General features: G+C 44.6%; 1 protein-coding gene across 5 annotated transcripts in view; it reads right to left on the bottom strand.

Moving 5' to 3' along the window:
• Nucleotides 1–245: 245 nt before the first annotated feature.
• The window catches only part of UPF3B (UPF3B regulator of nonsense mediated mRNA decay), a 55,242-nt gene continuing 38,854 nt past the window's right edge, over nucleotides 246–16,633 (bottom strand). For 4 of the 5 annotated variants that reach the window (XM_021932596.2, XM_009198190.4, XM_009198187.4 and 1 more), the window contains 3 exons: nucleotides 9,309–9,416; nucleotides 1,397–1,507; nucleotides 246–370 (listed from right to left, as the gene is read on the bottom strand). In XM_021932596.2, the coding sequence (XP_021788288.1) occupies nucleotides 1,412–1,507; nucleotides 9,309–9,416 (204 nt within the window). In that variant the 3' untranslated portion in view covers nucleotides 246–370; nucleotides 1,397–1,411. The remainder of the gene's footprint in view (nucleotides 371–1,396; nucleotides 1,508–9,308; nucleotides 9,417–16,633) is intronic. The other variant, XM_017954284.3, reaches the window with a different exon arrangement.

Here is a 16,633-nt window from a genome sequence, read left to right as displayed (position 1 = left end):
AACATGTATGAATTCAAAATGAGATTTGGGTGGGGACACAGCCAAACAATATCAGGCTTAATATAGGAGCGAACCATGAACTGATTTTTCCCTGGTGGACAAAACAAAGGCATGCCAGTGAAAGCAGAAACTAATATCATTTGTGCACTTTTGAAATTCCCCAGAGGTTAATTCAGTATCAAAAATTTAATTTCTCAAATATAACAGCTATTTAGTGAAGTTAATAAACACACTTAGCTTCAGACTTGAATGCTGTTACTATTTATTGACATCAAAACAAAACAAGCTGAAACTAAAAGTTGCTATTTAACAGGAACAGACATTGGTGCAGTTTCCTTCCTGGAGAGGGTATGCACTCAGATCATGAGACCTAAGATAAAACACACACTGGATTGTCAAGAATCAAACAAGGACTACATTTCACCTCTTAATAGAAAAAAAGCTGAAGATAAAGCAGATGTTTCAAAATATTCTTCATGCTAAGCTCATGTAAGCAAACAAAAACTAAAACTAATTCTTAAACTTTAGGACATTAGATGCAGAAGTGACATGACTATTTAAATTTCTGCACCAACAAAAGTTTGTTCTGTCACTGTACTTATACTACAAGGACATGCTTGTTGCTTCTACACTTCCCAAAGTCATCAGTTATCATCAACAATGCAATAGAACTAGATTGGAACAGACGGGCACGGTGGCTCATACCTGTAATCCCAGCACTTTGGAAGGCCGAAGTGGGGGGATCACCTGAGGTCAGGAGTTCAAGACTAGCATGGCCAATGTGGTGAAACCCCATCTCTACTAAAACACAAAAATTAGCCAGGAATGGTGGCGGGCACCGTAATCCCAGCTACTCGGGAGGCTGAGGCAGGAGAATCACTTGAACCCAGGAGGTGGAGGTTGCAGTGAACCAACATTGTGCCACTGTACTCCAGGCTGGGCAACAGAGTGATACCCTGTCTCAAAAAAAGAAAAAAAATGAAAAGAAAATTCAATTCGGGATGAACAACAGCTTTTGATTTTAGAACCAGCTCTTACTTTTCTCTCGTGTCATATGTGATGAAGTCCTCACTTGACATTTCCCCCTGCAAACTGCAATGCATGTCCTTGCCATTAGCTTTTTCTGAGACTAAAATTAATTTGTAGAAATTGCAAAAGCAATGAAATTGTACTTCCAATTCGAACCTCTGATCAGATTCCTGCTTTGACGCAAAACTTACTCCTCTGCAGTGTACCCCACCAGCACAGCGACCCCCTTTCTCTCTATTCTTTGCCCTGAAGGCACTTCTGGGTTGCTTAACATGTGCTCTTTGGCTGCCTAGACAGTCAGGACACCTAAGGTCATCTGGACTTATCCCTCCTCTCCTCCTCCTTTTCTATGGTTAATATCACTTTCCTGCTTGCTTTCTTTCTACTGCTGAATCTCCAGATTGGTGCTGCCATCAGGGCACCAGAATCGACCTCGGCTTCGAGCTCCTGGATGGTAAAGCTGCGTCCCTGGATGATCCTGAAGTATAATGAAATATGTTACTATTACAACAATGCTACTAAGCTTTAAATGGGATTTTCAGGTCATATCTTATATATATTAATATATACTAAAGCCCAGTAATTTAAGACCAAAAATGTGAGGACCTGGTAAATGACAACTTGCCCATTTCCTCTCTCCATCTCCAAAGAAAAGCAACCATTTTATAATTATTATTTTATAAACCTGGTTCAACTTCTTTTTTTTAAGAGACATCATCTCACTGTGTCACCCAGGCTGAAGTGCAAGTGGCACAATTGTGGCTCACTGCAGTCTCGACATTCCAAACTCAAGCGATCCTCCCACCTGAGCTCCCTAGTAGCTGGGATTCCAGGCAGGCACTACCACACTGGGCTAAGTTTTTAAATTTTTAGTAGAGATGGGGTCTCCCTATGTTATCCAGGCTGGTCTCAAACTCCTGACATTAAGTGATCCTCCCGTCTTGGCCTCCGAAATGCTGGGAGACGAGGTTTCGCCATGTAGGCCCAGCTGGTCTCCAACTGCTGACCTCAAGTCATCTGCCTGCCTCAGCCTACCAAAGTGCTGGGCTTATAGGGTTGAGCCACTGTGCCTGGCCTATAGTTATTAAGGACATGAAATTATGCTTTATGAGGTAGTGGTCCTCACCCCCCTTGCCTGCAACATAAGAAAGGAGAGCAAGGGAGCAAAGTAGAAGAAAGGTGGCGCTAGGGAAAGGACAGCAATTCAAGACTGATGGTAAAAATTGCTTAGCAGGAGGGAGGGCCCTCCTGTGGTTTCACCAGTTGATCTGGCTGAGGGATTTTCTCCAGCAACACTTGCAGCTTAGGGGCAGGAGGCTCCCACACCACCCTGTGCTACTACAACCCTTCTGACATTGTGCATCATGATCTGATTATGGCTATTTGTCTCTTGCCAATACTGAAACATGAGTTCCACACGCACAAGGACTTATTTGAATCCTTGACCCCAGGGCCTGGCACACAGTCAGTGATTGGTACATGTTTGCTAAAGGAATGAGCGAGTGGAAGAAATTTAAGAGGGTGGGGTGGGGATGGGTGGATTATCCAGAGCTGGACAGGCAAGGCAAGTAGAACAAAAGAGGGAGGTGCTGATATGAAAACTGCCTTGAGATGGCTGGCAACAGGCTAGACAAAGAGGCAAGGAATGTGAACTCACGCCTGGTGGTTCAGGAAAATTGCTTCTCTTAAGGCCAACTCCTCTAATCTCTATCTTGGCTTCCATTTTCACCTGCCTTTGCAGGAAGCCTACACTATTAGTAGTCTCTTTCTCTTGGGTATTCATCCTTTTAAAGCTTTCCCTTTGGCTTCTAAACATACTTACTTTCTCATATTTAAAATAATGCTTCATTAACACCATTAACCTATGTATCTCCATTTCTTTCACAGCTGTGTTAGTCTGTTTTCACAGTGGTAGAAAGAAATACCCAAGACTGGGTAGTATACAAAGAGAAGAGGTTTAATTGACTCACAGTTTCGAATGACTTGGGAGGCCTCAGGAAATTTACAATTATGGCAGAAGGTGAAGCAGGCATGTCTTACATTTGACAGCAGGCAAGAGGTAAATTGCGAGCATAGGAAAAACTGCCACTTTTAAGACCATCAGATCTGGTGTGACTCACTCACTATCAGGAGGACAGCATGGGGGAAACTGGCCTTCTAATCCAATCACCTCCCACCAACTTCCTCCCTTGACACATAAGGATTATAATTCAAGAGAAGATTTGGGTGGGGACACAGAGCCCAACCATATCAACAGCCATATGAGAAGTCTTCAGAAAGTCCATGGAAAATGTGTATTATCAAGAAACTATGCATGGATTGCAAAATCTTTTTGAGGGCTGGGCGTGGCGACTCACCCCTGTAATCCTAGCACTTTGGGAAGCTGAGACTGGTGGGTCACTTGAGGTCAGGAGTTCAATACCAGCCTGGCCAACATGGTGAAACCTCGTCTCTACTGAAAAACAGAAAAATCAGCCAGGCATGATGGTTCACACTTGTGTTCTCAGCTCCTCAGGAGGCTGAGGGAGGAGAATCGCTTGAACTCGGGAGGTGAGGTTGCAGTGAGCTGAGATCGCACCACAGCACTCCAGCCTGGGTGACAGAGTGAGACTCCATCTCAAAAATAAAATCTTTTTGCACCAAAACAAACTGGTACTAACGCGTTATAAAATGTCTCAACACGATCTAGTTTGAGTCATTAAAAAGGAGAAGTCATCAGTTTGAAAAGAGCTCCAATCAGAGCAAAATGAATTCTGCTAAAATTGAAGGAACAACAAACATCAAATTTAGGGTGAAGTTAGGGTGGAAGAATGGTAAAATCACTGATGCTTTACCAAAAGTTTATGGGGATAATGCACCTAAATAAATCAGCAGTTTATAAATAGTAAGAAAGGACCAGACAATGCTGAAGATGAAGCCTGCAGCAGCAGGTTATCCACATCAATTTGTGAGGAAAAAAATTAATCTTCTTTGTTTCCTAATTTGGAAGGTCCAATGATTAACAGCAGAAACAACAGCCATCACCATAGACATCACAACTGGTTCAGCTTACAGAATTCTGAATGAATAATTAAAAGTTGAGCAAACTTTCCACTTGATGGGTGCCAAAACCAGATCAGCTGCAAAGAACAGAGCTTTCAATGGAAATTGTAAACAAGTAGGATCTATTGGTTGCTACAAAATTAATTGCAGTTTTTGCCATTGAAAGGAATGTCAAAAACCACAATTACTTTTGCCCCAACCAACAGATCATGAAGCATCTATTGGGAAAGTGTAACAGGACGTAAAACGTGGCTTTCCAACTATGGAGACAAAGTACAATTGAAGCAATGGCTCCGAAGAGGTGGAAGTGGTCCAGTCCAAGCAAAAGTGGTCTGGTCAAGAGCAAAGGTCATGGCAATAGTTTTTTGAGCTGCTTGAGAAATTTTGCTTGTTGACTTTCTGGAGGGCCAAAGAAAAATAACATCTGCTTATTATGAGAGTGTTTTGAGAAAGCCAAAGCTTTAGCAGAAAAATGCCCAGGAAAACTTCACCAGAGAGTCCTTTTCTACCATAGCAAAGCTTCTGCTCCTGCCTCTCATCAAACGGGGGAAATTCTGAGAGAGTTTCAATGGGAAACCAGTAGGCATTCACCCTACAGTCGGGGTTTAGCCCCTTCCAACTTCTTTTGGTTTCCTAATGATAAAACATCTGTAAAGGGTACCATTTTTTTTCCAGTTAATAATGTAAATTCCCAGGAACGCCAGTTCTTTGGGGATGGATAAAATGGCTAGTATCTAATTGCTGTGAGCAAAAGAAAATAAATAAATAAATAAATAGCTAGTATCATTGCTTACAAAAGTGTCTTGACCTTGGTGGATTTTATGGTAAGTTTATATTTTTTATCTTTTATGTCTATTTTCCACAAACTTTTTTTTTTTTTTTTTTTTTTTGGAGACAGTCTAGCTCTGCTGCCAGGCTGGAGTGCAGTGAAGTGATCTTGGCTCACTGCAAGCTCCGCCTCGGGTTCATGCCATTCTCACCTCAGCCTCCCGATGCTTGCTGGGACTGCAGAAGCGCCCATACACCTGCGCCCGGCTAGTTTTGTATTTTTAGTAGAGGCGGGGTTTCACCGTGTCAGCCAGGATGGTCTCGATCTCCCTGACCTCGTGATCCCGCCGTCTCGGCCTCCCAAAGTGCTGGGATTACAGGCTTGAGCCACGGCCCGGCCAGCTTTTTTTTTTTTTGAGACCAGGTCTGGCTCTGTTGCCCAGGCTGGAGTGCAGTGGTGCTGATCTCTGCTCACTGCAACCTCTGCCTCCTGGGGTCAAGTGATTCTCTCTGCCTGGGCCTCCTGAGTAGTTTTGTACTACAGATTGCATACCACAACACACAGCTATTTTTTCCTGTTTTTAGTAGAGATGGGGTTTCACCATGTTGGCCAGGCTGGTCTTGAACTCCTGACCTCCAGGTGGTCCACCTGCCGGCCTCCCAAAATGCTGGGATTACAGGCGTGAGTCACTGCACCCATTGTCTGTTCTTTTAGGAAAGTCCATGGCGAGGCGTGGTGGCTCACCTGTAATATCCAGCACTTTGGGAAGGCTGAGTGGGCGATCCTGAGGTCAGGGTGAGACCATCCTGGCCAGCATAAGTGAGAAACCCTGTCTCAATAAAAATATAGCTGGGTGGTGGCGCCTTGTGAGTTCCACGGCTACTCAGGAGGCTGAGGCAGAATCACTTGAAACCTGGTGAGGAGGTTGCAGTGGGCGAATAGCGCCACTACACTCGATCTGTGTTGAAAGGAACTCAGTCAAAATATCAGAGCTGGACACGGTAAACCATGCCTGTAATCTCAGCAACGGCAACTAAGGTGGTGACTGCTTGAGCCCAAGAGTTTGAGATAGCCTGGGCAACATGGGAAAACCCTGTCTTGACAAAAAATACAAAAGTTAGTTGGGCATGGTGGCCTTTGCCTATATTCCCAGCTACTCAGGAGGCTGATGTGGGAGGGTCAACTGAACCCAGAAGGTCAAGGCTGCAGTGAGCTGTGATTGTGCCATGGTACTCCAGTGGTGGTGACAGATGGAAACCTTACCTCAAAAGAAAAAAATATATATCCAGGCTGGGCCCAGTGGCTCATGCCTGTACTCCCAGCCCATTAAGAGGTTTAGGTGTGCACATCACTTGAGGTCAGGAATTGGAGACCAGCCTGGCCAACATGGTGAAATCCTGTCTCTACAAAAAATACCAAAATTAGCCATGTGTGGTGCCAGGTGTCTATAATCCAGCTACTTGGGAGGCAGAAGCAGGAGAATTTCTTCAACTCAGGAGGTGGAGGTTGCAGTGAGCCAAGATGCCACCACTGCACTCCAGCCTGGGTGACAGAGCAAGACTCCGTCTTAAAGAAAAAGAAAAAATCCACCTAGGAACTAATTGCAAGCCATGATTCTTTCTGATAATTACACATTGATATGTTCAGGAGAATGTGAAGGAGGCCTCAGAGTAGAACTAAGCGTCCACAAACTTTTGAAGATCCCTCAGACCTCTCTAAAAAGTTGTGTATATCTTTTCTATTCTCAACCCAATCTGACTTCCCTGCCCCATAATTCTAGGGCATCAGTGATTTGCAAGTCACTGAATGCCATGGCCTTTGTCAGGCATCATAATTGACCATTCAGCGGCATCCAACCCTGCTGGCCACTCCTCTTCCTTGAAACAGTTTTCTCTTGGATTAAGTAACCCAGAGTCTTCTGGTTTTTCTCCTACTCTCTGGCTAGTCCTTCTCTGCCTTTGTAGATACATTTCCTTACCTCTATGTAATGTTAGTTTTTCGAGGTTGGGCCCTAGGTGTCTGCTTCTGTTCCTACTTCACTCTCCCTCTTAAGTGACAGAATCCATGGCCATGACTTCAATGACCACCGAAAAAGAGATGAGTTCCAAACATACATCCATTTCCCACCTGCCATTCACCCCTCACTGTAACATGGTTTCTGTCTCTTGTAGGTCATCAGTTTCATTAGTTCACTAATGAAATCACGACTGCCAAATCCAATGAACACTTCTATTTCTTGTCTTCCTTAATCTCTCTGTGGCATGGGACATTGTCAGCCAATTTCCTTCTTGAAATTTTCCCTTCCCTTAGTACTCTTGCCCAGTTGACAATCATTCACTTTCAGTCATTATTGGTGGCTCTTGTACCTGCCTCTTCAGCTATTTGTTTCTAAAACCTGGACAAACATAAAGTGGTGATTTAGAAAGTAAAGGCAAACTGACGCCATGTTAGGAAGGGCTGGCAGAATGAATGAAAATCAGGCAAAAGCTCAAGGATGTTGTCTCACATTTTGTTCTTATGGGACAAGAATAGTGGATGTAGTTTGGATATTTGTCCCCACCCAAATCTCATGGAAATATAATCCCGTGTTGCAGGTAGGGCCTGGTGGGGTGTTTGGGTTATGGGGCAGATCCCTCATGGCTTGGTGCTGTCCTCTCCATAGTGAGTTCTTACAGAGCTGGTTGTTGTAAAGTGTGGCACCTCCTCCCTGCACTCCCTTGCTCACTCCGTGATGTGAGATGCCTGCTCCTGCTTCACCTTCTGCCATGAGTAAAAGCTCCCTGAGGCCTCCCAGAAGCTGAGCAATGTGAGATGCCATGCTTGTACAGCCTGCAGAACTGTGAACTAATTAAACTTCTTTTCCTTTTTTTTTTTTTTTTTTTTAGATGGAGTCTCACTCTGTCCCCCAGGCTGGAGTGCAGTGGTGCGATCTTGGCTCACTGCAACTTCTGCCTCCTGGGTTCAAGCGATTCTCCTGCCTTGGCCTCCCGAACAGCTTGGATTACAGGAGCGTGCCACTATGCCCGGTTATTTTTTTTTGTATTTTTAGTAGAGACGGGGTTTCACCATATTAGCCAGGCTGGTCTTGAACTCCTGACATCAAGTGGTCATCCCACCTCCGCCTTACAAAGTGCTGGGATGACAGGCATGAGCCACCGTGCCTGGCCAAAACTCTTTTCTTATCAACTACCCAGTCTCAGGTGTTTCTTTTTAGCAATGCAAGAACGGCCTAATACAGGAGTGAACCATGAACTGATCATTCCCTGGTGGACAAAACAAAGGCATGCTAGTGAAGGCAGAAACTAATATCATTCATCTGCTTTCCAAACTCCAAAGAGGTTAATTCAGTATCAAAAAATTAATTTCTCAAAATTCACAGCTATTTACTAAAGTTACTCACTACACTTAGCTTCAGACTTGAATGCTGTTACTATTTATTGACATCAAAACAAAACAAGCTGAGACTAAAAGTTGCTATTTAACAGGAACAGACATTGGTGCAGTTTCCTTCCTGGAGAGGGTATGCACTCAGATCATGAGACCTAAGATAAAACACACACTGGATTGTCAAGAATCAAACAAGGACTACATTTCACCTCTTAATAGAAAAAATGCTCAGACGAAATGAGATGTTTAAAAATATTCTTCATGCCAAGCTTAGATAAGCAAATAAAAAACTAAAACTAATCCTAAAACTTGAGGATATTGGATACGGAAGTAACATGACTATTTAAATGTTTGCATCAATGAAAGTTTGTTCTATCCTTCCCTGTACTTGTACTATAAGGACATGCTTGTTGCTTCTATACTACCCAAAGTCAACAGTTACATTAGCAATTCAGTAGAAATAGATTGGAACAAGACTTCAAAGCGACTCTGCTCCACCCAAATTTAGAAACTCAGTCTCGGATGAACAACAGCTTTTGATTTTAGAACCAGCTCTTACTTTTTTCTCATGTCATATATGACGAAGTCCTCACTTGACACTCCCCCCTGCAAATTGCAATGCATGTCCTCGCTGTCACTTTTCTGACACTTTAATTTATAGAAATTGCAAAAACAATGAAATTGTACTTCCAATTCTGAACCTCTGATCAGATTCCTGCTTTGAGGCAAAACTTACTCCTTGCTGCACAGTCCTCTACTCTTCTTCTCTTTTTTTTGAGACAGAGTCTCGCTCTGTTGCCCAGGCTGGAGTGCAGTGACAAGATCACGGCTTACTGCAACCTCTGCCTCCTGAGTTCAAGCGATTCTCCTGCCTCAGCCTCCCAAGTACCTGGGACTACAGACACCTGCCACCATGCCTATATTTTCAGTAGAGACGGGGTTTCACCATATTGGCCAGGCTGGTCTCGAACTCCTGACCTCAGGTGATTCATCCGCCTCAGCCTCCCAAGGTGCTGGGATTACAGGCGTGAACCATCACACCTGGCCTCTCCTCTTCTTTTGTATGGCTAATACCACTTTCCTGCTTTCTTTCTACTGCTGAATCTCCAGACTTGGTTATGTCATCAGGATGCCAGAGTCGACCTTGGCTTCGAGCTCCTGGATGGTAACGCTGCATCCCTGGATGATCCTGAAGTACAATGAAATATGTTACTGTTACAACAATGCTGCTAAGCTTTTACATGGGATTTTCAAGTCATAACTTATATATTAATATATACTAAAGTCCAGTCATTTAAGACCAAATATATGAGGGCATGGTAAATGATAACCTGCTTACTTCCTCTCTCCATCTCCAGAGAAAAGCAACCATTTCCTAATTATTATTTTATAAGCCTGGTACAACTTATTTTTCTTAGAGACATGGTCTCATTTTGTCACTCAGGCTGAAGTGCAAATGGCAAGATCGTGGCTCACAGCAGCCTCGACATTCCAGACTCAAGCGATCCTCCCACCTCAGCTCCCTACTAGCTGGGATTGCAGGCATGCTTTACCACACTGGGCTAACTTAAAATTTTGAATAGAGATGGGGTCTCCCTAGGTTATCCAGGCTGACTTCGAACTCCTGAAGTTAAATGATTCTCCCGCCTTGGACTCCCAAATGCTAGGATTACCTGCATGAGCCATCATGCCTGGCCCATTTCTTTTTCTTAATTAATTAATTAATTAATTTGAGACAGAGTCTCGCTCTGTTGCCCAGGCTGGAGTGCGGTGCTGCAATCTCAGCTCATTGCAACCTCCGCCTCCTGGGTTCAAGTGATTCTCCTGCCTCAGCCTCCTGCGTAGCTGGGATTACAGGTGCCCGCCACCATGCCTGGCTAATTTTTTGTATTTTTAGTAGAGACGGGGTTTCACCATGTTGGTCAGGCTGGTCTCAAACTCCTGACCTTATGATCTGCCTGCCTCGGCATCCCAAAGTGCTGGGATTACAGGTGTGAGCCACCGCGCCTGGCCTTTTTTTTTTTTTTCAGAGGAAGTTTCGCTCTGGTTGTCCAGGCTGGAGTGCAGTGGTGCAATCTCGGCTCACTGCAACCTCTGCCTCCCAGGTTCAAGCGATTCTCCTGCCTTAGTCTGCTGAGTAGCTGGGACTACAGGTGCACACCACCAAGCCCGGCTAATTTTTGTATTTTTAGTAGAGACGGGGTTTCACCATGGGGGCCAGGTTCGTCTCCAACTGCTGACCTCAAGTGAGCCACCATCTCAGCCTCCCAAAGTGCTGGGATTATAGGCATGAGCCACCGTACCTGGCCTATAGTTACTAAGGACATGAAATTATGCTTTATGAGGAAGTGGTCCTCACCCCCCTTGCCTGCAACACAAGAAAGGAGAGCAACGGAACAAAGTAGAAGAAAGGTGGCGCTGGGAAAAGGATATCAATTCAAGACTGATGGTAAAAATTGCTTAACAGGAGGGAGGGCCTCCTGTGGTTTCACCAGTTGATCTGGTTGAGGGATTTTCTCCAGCGACACTTGCAGCTTAGGGGCAGGAGGCTCCCACAACACCCTGGGCTACTACGACCCTTCTGACATTGTCCATCATGATGTGATTATTGCTATTTGTTTCTTGCCAACACTGAAACATGAGTTCCACATGCACAAGGACTTATTTGAATCCTTGACCCCAGGGCCTGGCACACAATCAATGATTGGTACATGTTTGCTAAATGAATGAGCAAATGGAAGAAATCTAAGAGGGTGGGGTGGGGATGGGTGGATTATCCAGAGCTGGACAGGCAAGGCAAGTAGAACAAAAGAGGGAGGTGCTGATATGAAAACTGCCTTGAGATGGCTGGCAACAGGCTAGACAAAGAGGCAAGGGATGTCAACTCATGCCTGGTGGTTCAGGAGCGTTGCTTCTCCTAAGGCCAACTCTTCTAACCTCTATTTTGGCTTCCATTTTCACCTGCCTTTGCAGGAAGCCTACAGTATTCATTGTCTCTTTCTCTTGAGTACTCATCCTTCTAGAGCTTACCTTTTGGCTTCTAAACATACTTACTTTCTCATATTTAAAATAAAGCTTTATTAACACCATTAACCTATGTATCTCCATTTCTTTCACAGCTATATTAATCGGTTTTCACACTAGTAGAAAAAATACCCAAGGCTGGGTAATATATAAAGATAAGAGGTTTAATTATTTTATTTTATTTTATTTTATTTATTTATTTATTTTAATGAGATGTAGACTTGCTCTTGTCACCCAGGCTGGAGTGCAATGGTGTAATCTCAGCTGACCACAACCTCCGCCTTCCAGGTTTAAGTGCTTCTGCTGCCTCAGCCTCCTGAGTAGCTGGAATTAAAGGTGGGCATAAGCACACCCAGCTAATTTTTGTATTTTTAGTAGAGACGGGGTTTCGCCATGTTTGCCAGGCTGGTCTGGAACTCCTGACCTCAGGTGATCCACCGGCCTTGGCTTCCCAAAGCTGGGATTACAGGGGTGAGCCACTAAGCCCAGCCGAAGAGGTTTAATTGACTCACAGTTCCGCATGGCTGGGGGAACCTCAGGAAACTTACAATCATGGCAGAAGGGGAAGTGGACACATGCTACATGGCAGCAGACTAGAGGTGAAGTGCGAGCATAGGAAAAACTGCCTTGTTTAAAACTGTCGTATCTCGTGAGACTTACTATCACAAGATCAGCATGTGGGAGACTGCCCCCACAATCCAATCACCTCCCACCAAGCTCCTCCCTTGACACACAAGGATTACAATTTAAGATGAAATTTGGGTGCGGGAACAGAGCTCATATCAACAGCCATATAAGAAGTCTTCAAAAAGTCCATGGAAAATGTATATTATGAAGAAACTATGCATGGATTGCAAAATCTTTTGGCACCAAAATAAACTGGTACTAACTCGTCAAAAAATATCTTGACAGGATCTAGTTTGAGGCATTAAAAAGGAGAAGGAATCAGTTTGAAAAGAGCCCCTATCAGTGAAATATGAATTCTGCTAAAATTGAAGGAAGAACAAACATAAAATTTAAGATGAAGCTTGGGTGGAAGAATGGTGAAATCACTGATGATTTACCACAAGTTTATGAGGACAATGCCCCTAAAGAGATCAGCAGTTTGCAAATGGATAACTTGTAAGAAGGGACAAGACGATGTTGACGATGAAGCCTGCAGCAGCAGGCCACCCACATCAATATGCAAGGGAAAAAATTAGGCTGGGCGCAGTGGCTCACTACTGTAATCCCAGCACTTTGGGAGGCTGAGGTGGGCGGATCACAAGTTCAGGAGTTCAAGATCAGCCTGACCAACATAGCGAAACTCCATCTCTACTAAAAATACAAAAATTAATCAGGCTTGGTGGCATGTGCCTGTAGTCCCAGCTACTCGGGAGGCTGATGCAGGAGAATCGCTTGAACCCAGGAGGCGGAGGTTGTGGTGAGCTGAGATCATGCCACTGCACTCCAGCCTGGGCAACAGAGTGAGATTCCTTCTCAAAAAACAACAACAAAAAAATCCTCTTTGTGCTTTAACTGAAAAGCATCAGCCGGGCATGGCGGGTCACCCCTGTAATTCCAGCACTCTGGGAGGCCACGGTGGGCAGGTCATCTGAGGTCAGGAGTTTCAGACCAACCTAGCCCACATGGTGAAACCCTGTCTGTAATAAAAATACAAAAATTAACTGGGTGTGGTGGCAGGTGTCTGTAATCCCAACTACCCGGGAGACTGAGGCAGGAGAATCATTGAACCCGGGAAGCAGAGGTTGCAGTGAGCCAAGATTGTGCCACTGGCCTCCAGCCTTCGTGACAGACTGAGACCAATGATTAACAGCAAAAACAACAGCCATCATCATAGACATCACAATTGGTTCAGCTTGCAAAATTCTGACTGAAAAATTAAAAGTTGAGCAAACTTTCCACTCGATGGGTGCCAAAACCAGATCAGCTGCAGACAAGAACAGAGGTTGCAATGGAAATTTTAAACAAGTGACATTAGGTTGCTGCATATTAATTGCGGTTTATGCCATGGAATGTCAAAAGCCGCAATTATGTTTGCACCAACCAATAGATCATGAAGCATCTATTGGGAAAGTGTAATAGGAGGTGATATGTGGGTTTCCCAGTATAACACTGAAGACAAAGCACTATCAAAGCAATGACTCTGAAGAGGTGGAAGTAATCCAGTCAAAACAAAACTGGACTGGTCAAGAGCAAAGGTCATGGCAATAGTTTTTTGAGCTGCTTGAGCAACTTTCCTTATTGACTTTCTGGAGGGTCGAAGAATAATAACACCTGCTTTTTTTTTTTTTTTTTTTTTTTGAGACCAAGTCTCGCTCTGTCACCCAGGCTGGACTGCAGTGGCACAATCTCGGCTCACGGCAACCTCTGCCTCCCAGGTTCAAGCTATTCTCCTGCCTCAGCCTCCTGAGTAGCTGGGATTACAGGCACGCACCACTATGCCTGGCTAATTTTTGTATTTTTAGTAGAAACAAGGTTTCACCATGTTGGTCAGGCTTGTCTCGAACTGCTGACTTGTGATCCTCCTGTCTCAGCCTCCCAGAGTGCTGGGATTACAGGCGTGAGCCACCGTGCCCGAGCAACACCTGCTTATTATGAGAGTGTTTTGAGAAAGCCAAAGCTTTAGCAGCAAAATGCCCAGGAAAGCTTCACCAGAGAGTCCTTTTCTACCACGGCAATGCTTCTGTTCATGCCTCTCATCAAATAAGGGCAATTTTGAGAGTTTCAATGGCAAACCATTAGGCATCCACCTTACAGTCAGGATTTAGCTCCTTCTGACACTTTTTGTTTCCTAATTTTAAAAAGTCTATAAAGGGCAACCATTTCTCTTCAGTTAATAATGTAAAAAAGATTTCACTGATGTGGTTAAATTCCCAGGACCTCCACTTCTTAGGGGATGGATGAAATGGCTAGTATGTAATTGTTGTGAGCAAGAGACATACATACATACATACATACATACATACATAAATGGCTAGTATCATTGCTTACGAAAGTGTCTTGACCTTGGTGGATCTTATGATGAGAAGTTTATATTTTTTTCTTTTATTTCTATTTTCCACAAACTTTTCTTTTCTGTTTTTACTTTTTTTTTTTTTGAGATGGAGTCTGGTTCTGTTGCCCAGGCAGGAGTGCAGTGGTGCGATCTTGGCTCACTGCAATCTCCACCTCTCGGGTTCAAGCGATTCTCCAGCCTCAGCCTCCTGACTAGCTGGGATTACAGGAGCCCTCCACTGTGCCTGGCTAATTTTTGTATTTTTAGTACAGACTGGGTTTCACTATGTTGGCAAGGTTGGTCTTGAACTCCTGACCTCAGGTGAAGTGCCCGCCTCGGCCTCCCAAAGTGCTGGGACTACAGGCATGTGCCAGCATGCCCAGCCTTTTTGTTGGTGGGGATGGAGTCTCCCTCTGTCGCTCAGGCAGGAGTGCAGTGGTGAGATCTAGGTTCACTACAACCTCTGCCTCCCGAGTTGAAGTGATTCTCCTGCCTGAGCCTCCCGAGAAGTTTGGACTACAGGTGTGCTCCACCAAGCCCAGCCAAATTTTTTTTTTTTGTATTTTTTGGTAGAGATGGGGTTTTACCATGTTGGCCAGGCTGTTCTCAAATTCCTGACCTCAGGTGATCCACCCACCTTGGCCTCCCAAAGTGCTGGGACTACAAGGCATGTGCCACCATACCTGGTCTTTTTTTGAGTGTGGTGGGGGGTGGGGGTGCAGATGAAGTCTAACTGTGTCGCTCAGGCAGGAGTGCAGTAGTGAGATCTCTGCTCACTGGAACCTCTGCCTCTTGAGTTCAAGTGATTCTCCTGCCTGAGCCTCCCGAGGAGTTTGGACTACAGGTGCACTCCACCAAGCCCGGCCAATTTTTTTTAAAATTTATTTTTATTTTTTGGTAGAGATGGAGTTTCACCATGCTGGCCAGTCTGGTCTCGAACTCCTGACCTCAGGTGATCCAACCGCCTCAGCCTCCTAAAGTGCTGGGATTACAGGCATGAGCCACTGCCCCTGGCCTCTGTTCTTTTAAAAATCTATATAAAGCTGGACACGGTGGCTTATGCCATCGTGTAATCCCAGCACTTTTCGAGGCTACAGTGGACAGATTGTTTGAGCCTAGGCATCTGGCAAACAGATGCCATGTTAGGAAGGGCTGGCAAGATGAATGAAAATCAGGCAAAAGCTCAAGGATGTTGTCTCACATTTTGTTCTTATGGGACCAGAATAGTTGATGTAGTTTTGAAATTTGTCCCCACCCAAATCTCATGGAAATATAATCCCCAGTGTTGCAGGTGGGGCCTGGTGGGGTGTTTGGGTTATGGGGCAGATCCCTCATGGCTTGGTGCTGTCCTCTCCATAGTGAGTTCTTACAGAGCTGGTTGTTGTAAAGTGTGGCACCTCCTCCCTGCACTCCCTTGCTCACTCCGTGATGTGAGATGCCTGCTCCTGCTTCACCTTCTGCCATGAGTAAAAGCTCCCTGAGGCCTCCCAGAAGCTGAGAGATGTCAGATGCCATGCTTGTACAGCCTGCAGAACTGTGAACCAATTAAACCTCTTTTCTTATAAACTACCCAGTCTCAGGCATTTCTTTATAGCAATGCAAGAATACAGGAGTGAACCATGAACTGATCTTTCTCTGGTGGACAAAACAAAGACAATGCCTGTGAAGGCAGAAACTAATATCATTCATCTGCTTTCAATACTTCCAAGAGGCTAATTCAGTATCAAAAAATTTAATTTCTCAAAACTCACAGCTATTTACTAAAGTTACTCACTACACTTAGCTTCATAGTTGAATGCTGTTACTATGTATTGACATCAAAACAAAACACCTGAAACTAAAAGCTGATATGTAACAAGAAGAGACATTGGTGCAGTTTCCTTCCTGGAGAGGAAGCACTCAGATCATGAGACCTGAGATGAAACAAACTAGATTGTCAAGAATCCAACAAGGACTACATTTTACCCCAGGCCGGGCGCGGTGGCTCAAGCCTGTAATCCCAGCACTTTGGGAGGCCGAGACGGGTGGATCACGAGGTCAGGAGATCGAGACCATCCTGGCTAACACGGTGAAACCCCGTCTCTACTAAAAAATACAAAAAACTAGCCGGGCAAGGTGGCGGGTGCCTGTGGTCCCAGCTACTCGGGAGGCTGAGGCAGGAGAATGGCGTAAACCTGGGAGGCGGAGCTTGCAGTGAGCTGAGATCCGGCCACTGCACTCCAGCCTGGGCGGCAGAGCGAGACTCCATCTCAAAAAAAAAAAAAAAAAAAAAAAAAGACTACATTTTACCCCTTAATAGAAAAAATGCTGGAGACAAAACGAGATGTTTAAAAATATTCTTCATGCTAAGCTTATGTAAGCAAATAAAAAAACTAAAGTAACCC

Source organism: Papio anubis, chromosome X, assembly GCF_008728515.1.
Source record: "Papio anubis isolate 15944 chromosome X, Panubis1.0, whole genome shotgun sequence".
Classification (NCBI taxonomy): domain Eukaryota; kingdom Metazoa; phylum Chordata; class Mammalia; order Primates; family Cercopithecidae; genus Papio; species Papio anubis.
Note: the sequence above shows the minus strand (reverse complement) of the source record. Positions and strands in the feature narration are given on the sequence as shown.